Source organism: Carassius auratus, chromosome 14 (assembly GCF_003368295.1).
Source record: "Carassius auratus strain Wakin chromosome 14, ASM336829v1, whole genome shotgun sequence".
Lineage (NCBI taxonomy): Eukaryota > Metazoa > Chordata > Actinopteri > Cypriniformes > Cyprinidae > Carassius > Carassius auratus.
In genome coordinates this window covers 17,012,014-17,024,926 of record NC_039256.1, presented here as the reverse complement: position 1 = coordinate 17,024,926, position 12,913 = coordinate 17,012,014, and the positions used below count along the sequence as shown (strand labels likewise).

Below are 12,913 nucleotides of genomic sequence, written 5' to 3'. Positions count from 1 at the left end.
ACTGTTCTGCAACACAAATACACACTGCAGATCCTCTACTGACTGATTCAAAATGAGTAGTGGAAAAGTTTATAACACCTTTAAGGATGCTAGTATAACTTTTTGATACTCTATCATTCCAAAGTTTGGGGTCAGTATAATTTAGTGTAATATTATTTAAAATTAAAATAATAATTTTATTAAGCATGGATGAATTAATTTGATTTGATGTGATATTTATGACTTACATTTTTACAGATAAAGTGTAAAATTTCCATTCATTAAAGAACCCTGAAAAAAATTTATTATGGTTTTTCACAGCAATTTTAAGCAGCACGTGTTTTTTAACATTGATAATACTAAGACATGTTTTAAGCATCAACATATTATCATGTAACATTGAAAACTGGAGTAATGGCTTCTGAAAATTCAGCTTTGCCATCACAAAAATAATTTTTTGTAAAATATATATATAAATGGTAATCACAAAACGTTATAAAATTCTACTGTTTAATCAAATAAATGCAGCTTAAGGGCCATATGAGGATATACGAATATTTGAATTTAACTTGTATACACACACACACGTGTTTGCATATCTATGCAAACTGTTTAATGTGTCATATACTGTTGTAAATATTAAGATTAACTGATTTGTTAAACGTTATTTGATATTTATTAATGGCTTGACAGAAATTATTAAGCGTTACTAGGACTTGATCAGTATAATACATTAAATATAATACAAAAACTGGGGAACAGAATACAATGTAAGGTAATTTTACGACAGTATAAAAATATGACAGTATGTCAAAATGACCTCAAAACATACAAAAGCCGTATATTGATTCTGATTGTATTAAGTGTGTAAAGTGTGTTTTTGTGAGTGAGAGTGGACTGATTTTCAAAGTGTGAATTCATGGATGGCGTGCGCAGCTCGCTCACACCCCTCTGTCCTCTCTGCAGGAAATCATGCACGCCCTGAAGATGACCTACCACGTACAATGCTTCCTGTGTGCTGCCTGCAAAATGCCCATCAGGAACCAGGCCTTCTACATGGAGGAGGGAGAGCCCTACTGCGAGAGAGGTGAGCGACCGCGGCCCCTCTCGCACGCCCGGCCGCACATCTTATCGACAGCCCCTGCTGAGAGCCGAGCACGGGTTCCTGCGGTGTTTAATCATTCAAATGCTGCCACTTCACTTCAGACATCAAACCTGCTCCATACCGGCCCTGCACATTGATTAGGAGCTTTGCTGAGAACTTTTATGCTTGAGAATCTACTTCAAATACACCATTAGTAGAAAGCGCTTAATGAAACCATTCTTTTTTTCACTTTTTTTTTTCATTCAAATTAGATTGAAATCATAAGACCGATTCAAACTAATGTTGACTATATAAGCACCCCACCTCAAAGTCCACTTTTTACTAACCTATTTGACACTTACATTTATAGGATTTATAAAAAAATACAATTTAATAAGGCATCGAGAACATTCCAAGACTGCTTTGAACATGCATTTTATTTTATTTTATTTATTTTGTTTTTCATAGCATATCGGCACCAACAACTTAACATAACTCGATTTATATATGGGAATAGTGATGTTTATGACAGCAAATAAATGAAAGAAGAGCAGGAAGTTTTGGATTCAAACCTGTTTTGCAAACACTTTAATTTAATTAGATTTTTTATCTTTTCTTTTTGCTAGTGAGACTAGTGAGAATTATGATAAGAAATTATTGGTAGGAGTTGGAAACATTAGATTGAAACCTGTTTTGCCAGTGTTTTTATTTCCTGTTTTCTCGTAACGAACGAGTGAGTTTTAGAAAAGGAAATTATTGGGAAGAAGAATAGGAAGGATTAGATTCAAACCTGTTTTGCAAACATGAGCTCCTCAGCTCTAAGTGTCGGATATTATGTGCTACCCACTATACCACAGCCCTTACAGCAGTTCTTTTATTTAGGATATGTTGACGCTTTTATAGGACCAATTAGTCAGAGGTTAGCGAACAGGTGGGAGAAGGGGTTCAGAAACATTGTGGATCTGATTCAACTGATTTGCATTCAGTCATGAAATTTGGCTTGTTTAGCTGTGCATGTTCATTCATTTAGTTTCCTGAGTGGTAAAAAGTTTCATTTAGATTTATGCAGTGCACTTAATCACATTGTCACATTTGTTGGGCCTCTAATCTTACATAAACAGACATTAAGCTATCTGAAGGGAGTGCATGTCTTTATTATGTAAATAGGCTTGTACTGCAGCTCCGGTGCTTTCCAGCTCGGAAGAGTTTTGGTCTTGTGTCAGCAGCAAATGGGCAGCTGTTTCTGTTTGAAATGAAGAGCTAGTCTTGATAAAATTGCTGCAGTCTCAGCACCTTAAAAGGAATGTGTCTAAACTACTTGTGTACGGGACGTAAAGCCTGCCTCTTTGAAGTTTTCCGTAATGGGTGAAACTGGGCCAATCCATGAAGGAATCTGGACCAGTGTCTGTTATCACACACCGAGCATGTGAGGGCTGAGAAAATATAATCCCTTTATTTTTCCTTCCGATAACACGTTTCTTTCTCCTCTCATTCTCTTAATTTCTGACCAAGCATTTCCTTCTCGCTGTCTTAATAGGCCCTTTTTGGTTGGTTTGTTTTTCTCTGCAGACTATGAAAAGATGTTTGGTACCAAATGCCATGGCTGTGACTTCAAGATTGATGCAGGAGACCGTTTCCTTGAGGCACTGGGCTACAGCTGGCATGACACTTGCTTTGTCTGTGCCGTAAGTCATTTTGATGCATTGGGACCTGTCCCGAAACTCCATCTTGCACTTTCTGCACCACACAACACTATCAAGAAATTATGCTCTAGCCCCTGAGAACCTAGATATCTCCCTTCAAAATGACAAATAAATTGGCCATGTTTGCATGCTCTGGATTAATGTGTTTAATGAAAGTGGTTCACAGCTTTTAGAATATTCTGCTTTCTTGTTCATAATCCAGATAAACGAAGACATCCATTTAATTTTCTCTTATGGAAATGCTGGAAATGCTCTTGCCATTTATTTCATTTTTTTAGGAATTTAAGCAGTTCATTAATTTTCATTCATGCCCCTCGGAGCGGCAACACAAGAACACAATAAATAGCAAAATTGTGTGGTACTTTTACTCGCCTGTCTACTGATTTAAGTTCACTACTTTAATCTTTATGTCTCCAAAAAGGAGGGTTCTTTGAGAGCTTAGCAGTCTGTGTCAGATAGCAATTACTTTAATTTGGACATGCACTGATAATAACACTGAATATACCCCATAAATCATATTCACATGACAGATTAATACAGGCATTCACTACTGTTCAAAAGGCTAGTGTTGGTTATATACATATATATATATACACCAATTTCTTTTTTTTTAATGTTTTTGAAAGTCTCATGCTCACTAAGGCCACACATATTTGATCAAACATACAGTAAAAACACTAATATTGTCAGACTTTTTTTATGGTTTAAAATGGTTATGTTTTCTATTTTAACATATTTTAAAATGTCATTTATTCCTGTGATTACACAGCCATTATTCCAGTCTTCAATGTCACTTTAAAACATATTTTTTAAAAAGATTGTTTAATCAAGAAAACTTTCAAAAGAACAGCATTTATTCAAAATGGAAATTTCACTTTATATAATAATAAACACAAATGTCATTAGGGTCCCTAATTCTTTGCTGAATGAAAGTATCCATATCATTTGAAAAAAGAAAAAATATATAAAACCGTTAATGGGTCGTCCTGCACTCCAAACTTGTATCCAATTATAGATGCTCTCTGGAATGCTTATGTTTCTCCTCTTAATATTATTGGCTTTTAGCAAGTAGCAAATGGTGAATCACAGCTATAGAAAAGTCATTATTGAACAAGTTTGATTCTACTGTTTAATCCTCCTTTTTTATCGCCTCAGATCTGTCAAATCAATCTGGAGGGGAAGACATTCTATTCAAAGAAGGACAAGCCACTATGTAAAAGTCACGCTTTCTCTCCGGTGTGAGACTCCGTCGTTCGTCAAGGAGGGGCCGGACCGGAGACTGGGGGGTCTATAGCTATGCCAAACAAGACCAAGTACTTTACTTGAAGCCTGTAACATATGGCTGACTGACAGAGTGATGGATATAGTAGCTCCGCTGGCTTTCACCGGCTGTTATAGCAGCTTCGATCAGCATTTACTAAGTATGTGTCATTCAGCAAAGCACAGACCTGAATTTTTGGTAGCTTGCTACAGTAAGCCGACAGACTGGCCTCAGTTTTGCTGTGTTACGATGCCAGTCATTCAACTTGAAACAGCTTGTGAACTGTTTCAACCACCGATGCCAGATTTCGGAATGGATAACAAAGTATTTGGATGAAGTATTTTAGCTGTCCCTCCTCATCCCACTCCACCTCCAAAACTACACCTGCAGTATTTGTCAATCCAAAGAAGACAGCACGCTCTTACACTGCTCACTTTGATTTCACTTTTCAGACATTCGTCAGTTTGGCATCTGAGTGAATCTAACAAAACATGTCAACATTACACCACATTTTATATTGCATAAAAAATATGGCTTAACCATATGTAAGAATATGATTTTTTTTTTTCTGACAGCTGAGCACATTTTCCCTCCATATGCAATTCAAATAACTCTAATGCAAAAATAAATAAAAGTATTTCTATGTCGTAATAGTATTTGTTGTACAACTTGTATGCTGATTTTAATGCAGTAAAATGATTATAAAATAAATAAATAAAAATATTATAAAAATATAGTAAAATATCACCAAAAAATAAAAAATAAAACGATTAGCATTAAAATATTGTCACACACAAAAATTGTATTGTAAAATGTACAAATTTTTGTGAGATTTGCTCCTTATCTGCACTCTGATGCATATTTATCATTCAAAATTCTATCCAATCTTGTCACAAATAAGGACAAAGCATTCCCCAGTAATGAGTGAAGCAATCTAGTTGTATTCCTATCCATACAATCCTTTTTGTAGGCCAAAGCATTGAGCATGTGATCTACTCAGACAGGATCTTAAAGTGGCCCCTCAATCCTCTAGATGCTGTGCAGCCTACTTTTTTGCTCTGCCTGATTTGCTGTGCCAGGGTACTTAAGGTAATGGCAAACCACAGAGGAATAAAACGCCCCTGGCAGCTACACCGAAATACATTAGCACTGATTGCATGCCTTTCATCCTGACCCAAGCAATGGTCTCTTCATGGCTTCAATACTAAATACGCCACATTCATCTGTTCTAATCAGACAGGTAGTTCTAATTAATGAAAGGCCTGTGATACCATAAAAATGCTCTGCGTTAGTGCAAATGGATCCTGCAATATTATATGGCCAAATTTACTTCGAGCCTGTTCGTGTTGTTCGTATATGCTGTGTTATTTAAAGCTTTGTGGCCTTTTTGGTGGATTCTGCAAGCTAGTGAGCAAAGTGCATGTGTGCCAAAGGTTTTGAGCAATCCTGTTTATGGATATCACTCATATATGCATAATCTTATGGCATTTCCAAACATACTGGCTCTTCTTCAGAGACTACATACAGTACCAGATGCTTCCCAGAACATCATTCCCTTATCTCCTGCACTCTAATCGGAAGAAATGCAACACTCCAATATCCTGCTCTTAGAAAGCTATATATATGAGACAGCAGCTCAATTTGTTTTTTTTTATATTTTTGTATTGACGACGTGTTACGTATCAACTATCAAGTGCCTTTTTTTAAAGCTTCGCAGACTTTAACTATTGTGTGTGTCACTCAGAACGATAAACTGCTGTATTTATGTGCATATTATAGAGAGATTTTCTATGTCGGATGACGCAAATCATTTAGAAAGAAATTGTGCTAGAGACATTTAGTCAATAAATCACCTGCAGTCATGTTGTTGTGTGCTGACTCACTGTTATTCCCAAGGCTGCTAATTGGATCCAAATGTAAAATGTGTCATGAAATATTGTAGATGTTGCGAGCACAAATCACTCAACTCTCTTTTAACAATATATAATTTATTTACATCCATTTTAGGTTCAATTACTATACATACCTTTTCTGAAATTTCATAGAGAGATATATACATAAGGCCAAGTAAATACTTGAAAGCACTTAGAAACGAATTTCCAAAATTCTACCCACAAATCCATACCATTGTCCAAAAAGTACAGAAAGCCTTCTGCAGAAGAGGGCTTTCTATTACCACAAACTCATCGACGACAATTTACATTGACGAGAAAAATGATAAGTAACTTTACCAAAAAAAGGAAAAGAAAAAGAGTAATAGAAAACAATTGTACAATTGCATAAGCGCTGTGGCATGTAATAAATACAGCATTTTGACTTGCAGAAAGGCAAGGAACATTGAATTAAGAAATCGAATTGAACATTCACAGGAAACACAATTCTACGGTTTTCAGTTAAAAAAAGAACGAAAGAGCACTCTCACACGTTCATTTACACAGAACAGCTATGAATGAGGCTGACAAAATGTACAGTCATAAAGAGAGATCGGTGGTTATTTTCGTGAATATCATGGCATCTGCTTTATTCAGTGTTACAAGCTGACTTTGTGAGCTCATGATTTTTATGTCAGTGAAAAAGAACAACATTGATGAGAAATCCGTTGCGCACTCCGAGATATTCAGAAATGCGCAACGTGTCCATTTCATCTGAACTGTTTGTAAACCTGAGTGTTAGGAATTTGACAATTTTTGCACCAAATCTTTGTCTAAATACTCTGACAGAAGTATTATTTACTGGTGCGTCTGTTTTCTCATGACGTAGTGTTGAGGATCAATTACCCATAAACCAACAGCCTCAGGACGAAACAAAACGACGGTGTACAAACTTATGGCGAAAACAGTCTAAACCGCAAACACTGCAGAAAGAATCAACTCAGTGCTATATAACCAATGAACAGTAGGCAAACACTTCACAGGTTATACTTTGACAAATGTTACGTCAGTTGACTTGTCTTTTTTGGCTTGTTATTAAAATATCATTTACAATTACTTTACAAAGTGCTGTATTAAATATGTAAATTGTTTTACCAGTGAAATGCTCAAAATGAACAAGTCCATGAGATCTTGAAAGAAAAATCGATGCATGTTGAATTTAGGAACGTGTTAGAATCTGAAATAAATGATCCAGATGGCTCATACACTTTGGTTGCGCAAAGATGCGTCACATGAAAAGTACTTATCTACAAGACAATGATGACTTTTGTAGATTAAAAACAAAGAAAAGAAAATAGCTGACTGGTTAACTGTTTAACAGAAATCACAGAGTGGAACATGGTAAAAAAGCATTAAAAAAAAGAAAACTGTGTGCACAATTTGGCCTTTAACTTGAGTTCTCTGTTAGCTGAGTGAAACAGGCCTGTGTATTTCCACTTGCTGCGGAGAGAACGTGCAGGACTCCTCCAATCGTCTCCAGACATGGCCGTCATTACTGGTCGAGATGAAAGCGGCCAATTTATGATCCAGAGTTTCTCACAAATCATCCTTCATTTGGAATGAAATAGTCTCACATTCAAACACACACGAAAATAATCTGACAATCTTCAAACTGTGTAATGCACATTCATGGCGTGTTGCCGTTCAACAGGGTGTGACAGTTATGCAGAAACAAAGCACATGTGTGATGGAGGAATTTAGAAAAATACGACAGCTGCTGGGTGTCGATGAAGTTTTCTTGGATGGAACATTTGCTTTTTGGGGGGTGATGAAAATATTCTTTCTCCTATGACTAAGAAACTGCCCTGAAGCCAAAATGGCTTTCAGAGAAACGTAGACTCATTAAATATGAAGGAGAATAGCAATGAAACATTTGGTAGTATTGCATTTTCTGTTTATAAAAGAAGAAAACCTTTCCAACGCGGAACTTCTTTATTTTTATTTTCTCCTTCATAAACGAGGGATTCTATGGACTCGGATGAGAGTTCTAGTCTCAAAAGGGTTCTATTGACATAAGACGGCCGTGGAAAAATGCTTTGCAGAACTTCTGAACCCTATTCTCGAAATTCTCCAATGTTCTTTAAAACAGCTAGGCAAACATTTTGAGGTCCCTGATCACCCATCTCTTCAGCAGCTAAGCTGTGCTTATTTACTGATTATCCACCCGGATCAAAACATGTATCATTGCATTGAGGTGAATTTTGGACTTTATGGCTTCATGAACACACACGTTAAGTGCACAGGGGCAGAGGAACAAGTGATGGCTCTCACCAAAAACGCTTTACTTCCTTCATGTTTTCGACCTGAAATTTAGCAAATGCTCTAAAATTTTAAATGCTTTGTGAGGTAAGAACCGTGTCGGCCAAAGGAAATTGTCATCGATATGTGGGTTTGCATATTGCTAAATGGTACACATTTACAAAATGCATGTCACAAATCTGAATAAGTTCGCTAAATATTCACCTTACCTACATAGGGTACGTTTTCCGCTTGATATCGTTCAAACCGATTCGTTTTAGTTTCCAGTCTGATATTAATATATCAATGTGCCTAACACAAATGTGGTTAGAAAGTACATATTGGTCAGTGATTGAGGGCAGGACCAGAATCACAGAATCTGGGAATTTCTATACACCATTATTTTCAAAACAAATGGATTTTTGTTCTGAGAAAGGGGCATTTGTCTCAGTCACAGTACATCTAAAAGCCCTGCCAGGTTCCTCCTGAGCCTGGTCTTGTTTTATTTATTTTTTTCTTTATTTTTCTTTTATTCCCTATTCACTGGGGAAGTGGCCTCATATAGTTGGGTAAACCCTGTTCTTTGATTTGTTTCTCATCTATGGTGGGGCGGGCAGAGGGTCGCGTCCTTCCCCCACCCCATCACTCAGAGTTTTAATGTGTCAGCACTCCCCGTCTGACACCAGGAATATCATGGCCTCCTGCTTCCCAATCTCAGCCATCACAGCGGCGAGCTGATTGAGATTACCGCTGTGGAAGTGCTGGGTCTCCCATAAGTCCAGAATCACTGATGTGGGGCTCGCTTTGGATGCAAAGAAACTCATGTGCCTGGGGAAGAAAAAACGGAAATGGTCAGTCCTATTGCAGTCTGGACAGACAGAGTGAGTCTTATATCATGTTAAAAAGTATTGCAGTTTATGTCTGACTTTTAAGCATCATGACATATGCATATTATTATATTTTACATTGAATATTCCTTCATACATTTAGCTGAACTTCAGCATCTTTAGCTTTGGTTGAAGTTAATATTAGATTTGCATGCTAGCATTTGTTGCACTAAATGGAATATACAAAATAAACACCAATTAATAAATATTCTCATTGTCTTTATGCAAATCACACATACAACATGTTTTGATTTTAAGGTGAAATATGATATGGACATTTTCTGTGAGATTCACTCAGCTATTGCCTTCTGTTATATGTTAGAAATGCAATGAATATGCTTCACAATCCATGGTTTGTTTCATTGTGAGAAGTAAATCAGGATTTCAGGTCATAAGTTATTACTCCCTGAAATGAAATAAAACATCAAGAAGCTTATCTTGCATTGTAAGCCAATACATCAACCTCTCCGTCGCTCCATTCAAAGCGAGAGTAGAAAATCCATGCATGTTGGTCCAGGGAGACACATTAGCTGGACATAGTTGTTCCAGGTAGGAATATAAGACAGTATTATCCATTCCAATATTCTAAACCAATGCACGAACGCTCAGTTCTTCCGAACACCTGCTTTACACCCTTTTGTTAACTCCTGAACTAAAGCAGCCCTTCATTTTCATTTGATGAATTATCTACTGTGGGTCTCAGTCCTCTAAAAGGGTAAAACCCAGGTTGCATGTGACCTTTTCTACTGACCAGGCTGAACCTTTCGGATCAAAGCTGATCAATAAGAACAAAGCAACCCCTTTTTGCAGCGTATTAGATGTTGCGAGATGCATCTCCCGAAGGAAGCTGAAGTGGGTTGTTCGATCTAACGGCCTTTTTCTGTACCTCAAATGCCTGGGGCTTTAAGTGTTGTTTTCTACATGCTCTCTGTTCTCAGTGAGAAAAGGTTTACAGTCGGGGTTGTATTCACTAGTAGCGCTGCTTTCAAGTCTTAAAACATTTTATGAGGACAGTGTTTTCAGTAAAAAAAAAAAAAAAAAAAAAAAAAAGAGAACATTTCCACCTGTGTGGATTCTGTGCTTTTCCTTAACTAAGTAAACGGAAATTGATCGTTTTGGGCTAGTGTGCTAATTGAACACACACCACAACACGTCAAGTTGTAATTAATTGGAGCAAGTAAACATTATTGGACAAACGAAGTCTGCCCATTATGTTCCATTACATGGAGGAAGTTCAATGGGACAGTAATTAAATCACTGCATTTGTAATTTCCTGTGGAAGTCTATATTTAATATGCAAGTGGAGATCCGCACAATCTGCTCCAGATATCAGCACTCTGAAAAACAACAGTTTTCACAACCCACAAGAAGAATCCTGAGATTTTGTTAAACAGGATCCATTCCAGACCGAAGAGATAATGACTTCTAGCACTGAGAGATCGTACCTGTCAAGCTTCAGTCTCTGGGCCAGTAGTCTCCAGTCTGCTCCATTGGGACAGGGGGTGTCCAGACTGCTGCAGATCTTCTGTCGGATGAGGTAAGGGATCTGGAATGCGCTCGGACCAGCCAGGGCAGGGGTGCAGTTGTCCATTAACAGGAAATCAGAGTCCAGTGGTCTGATGTCCTGGAGTCAAGAACATTTTAACCTCACATGCTACTCATTCCAACTGCACAGAGACTGTAGATATGTGGAGAAGATCTGCATTTGCATGTGAATAAGTTTGGAAAAATATTTTGTAGAATGTGAGGACTAAATTGAACTGAATTCAGAATATTTAAAAAGAAGGCAAATACATTTTTGTGTGCTCATTTAGATTTAAAATTAACTAATTTAAATTGAAAGTGAAATTTAAATTCCAAAATCAATATAAATTCTTATTATGAACGAAATTCAAAATCAAATCATTTGAAGAAAAATCCTTTGCAAAACAGTTAGTAGTATATGACAATTTTTTTTTTTGAGAAATATTTAAAATATGCATGTGTAGACTACATTTCAATTTAGTTCACATTCATTTCACTTTTGTAAACTTTTGAACAGGATGATGTGTAAATTCTTCTCATTTTCATTTTTTTTTTTTCATGTAGTATTTGACATCAGAAGCTACATAAATACTTGCATGTTTCCCAGAAGACATAAAGTACAATTTACCGTTACCCTGATCATCCAATTAAAAAGGTTTACACACCCATCTCTTAATGCATTGTGTGGCCTTCTTGAGCATCAGTACGTTTTCACCTTTTGTTCAAATTCTAAATCTAATTTGAATTTGTTATGCACGAGTCCATCAATTGCCCTGAGAGTTAAAAGATGAATTTAACAATTATACAGTCACTGTTGGAAAGGCTTCAAATATACAGAAGATGCTGGAAAACCAAAGAATGTGAACTGCTCAGGACAAACAAGGGATTCATGAACAACTATCACAAAATATAAAAACCGTTACATATATTAAGATTCAAGGGTGTGTAAACCTTTAAATGGGGTTATTTTTAGGTTATTTTGTCTTGTGGGGTATGTATATGTAAACATCTGTTATGTGAAATAACTTATTCAGGACTGTACTAAATAAAAAATAACATGCAATTTTCATGATCCCCCTATTTTGTTTCAATTATTAACATTTTGCACATTCTGCAAGGGCTATGTAAACTTATGAGCACAACTGTATGTGCATTTTCAACATTTTAACAAAAAATAAATAAATAAATTCCAGATCAACTGACCTAGGTTTTGGAGGATATCAAAAAGGAATCTTAGGCGTAAGAATCTCACAATACAACATCAAATCATTTCAATTCCAATTCTCATTGAAGGGGCATCTCGTGAGGGAGCTTTAAAAATTGTAATCTCTACTGTTTACTGGGATATCATGCTACAGATGGTCTCAGTTACCTTCGAGATGTTGAAGTCCAGGGCGATGCTTTGTCCTTCTCCTTCGACCTGCCACACACACAGCGTGCAGGTGAGATCACAGGTGCTCAGGCTCTGTCTCTCCAGTGTGAAGGTGCAGTGCAGGGTCCGCTGAGAGCCGCTCCAGATGTGATAGAACGGGATCTCCTAAAGGACCAGAGACATGTCACACTGAACTGTTGCTGTCCATAACAAATCACCTCTGAAATCAACTCTAGTCAGAACTGATCGTTTCAACCAGCAATAAAAGAAAAAAAAATATAATTCATTTTTTTTAGGCTGTGGCAGTGTGTTTCAGAGTAACACACTTTCACACTATTTATAATTCCCTTCCCATCTCTTTTATTTAGAATCTGTTTTTTCCCTCAAAATCAACAGAGACAATGCAAAGTCTACAAATGTAGAGTTAAATATATATGCATTTCCACATTTCAGTGCCGTAGGAGAATGCAGTTAAATTTTTCAACACATTAATTATCCAAAAGTTTCCACATTTTGGCAAACTTTGCATGTGACACAAATAAACTACAGAGAAGAATTGTGTCACTTGGTAGATAATACACCGCTTCCTTTTCATTAAAAGTTCACCACTTGCAAACAATAGATTCAGCTTAATTTGATGGCCAGTAAGAGACACAGACAAAGAAAAACTCCCAACACCTGATGATTTATGATGCCGGGGCTGCCGGTACGAGTCTATGAAAGCTCTTCTAAATCTATTGTCGGCAACATTTTCAAATGAAGAAGCAAAATAGTTTCTTTGTCTCTAACAACAGTAGAACATCCTAAAAAAGCTTATTGTTCACAACCGGGGATTTGGATTTAATTTATGAACGAGCACAATTCAGTAGATAGAGCAGATATGACTGCATATCCACAGTCAAATAAAATAAGAACACTTATTAAAACAATACAT

At 36.7% G+C, this 12,913-nt stretch overlaps 2 protein-coding genes across 6 annotated transcripts in view; one reads left to right on the top strand and one right to left on the bottom strand.

Moving 5' to 3' along the window:
• Window positions 1-5,889, top strand: part of LOC113113835 (PDZ and LIM domain protein 7) — a 33,615-nt gene extending 27,726 nt beyond the window's left edge. For both annotated transcript variants that reach the window (XM_026280333.1, XM_026280334.1), the window contains exons 9-11: window positions 946-1,066; window positions 2,633-2,748; window positions 3,922-5,889. In XM_026280333.1, the coding sequence (XP_026136118.1) occupies window positions 946-1,066; window positions 2,633-2,748; window positions 3,922-4,008 (324 nt within the window). In that variant the 3' untranslated portion in view covers window positions 4,009-5,889. The remainder of the gene's footprint in view (window positions 1-945; window positions 1,067-2,632; window positions 2,749-3,921) is intronic.
• The window catches only part of LOC113113834 (netrin receptor UNC5A-like), a 170,912-nt gene continuing 163,652 nt past the window's right edge, over window positions 5,654-12,913 (bottom strand). For all 4 annotated transcript variants that reach the window (XM_026280329.1, XM_026280330.1, XM_026280331.1 and 1 more), the window contains 3 exons: window positions 11,980-12,144; window positions 10,529-10,707; window positions 5,654-9,024 (listed from right to left, as the gene is read on the bottom strand). In XM_026280329.1, the coding sequence (XP_026136114.1) occupies window positions 8,859-9,024; window positions 10,529-10,707; window positions 11,980-12,144 (510 nt within the window). In that variant the 3' untranslated portion in view covers window positions 5,654-8,858. The remainder of the gene's footprint in view (window positions 9,025-10,528; window positions 10,708-11,979; window positions 12,145-12,913) is intronic.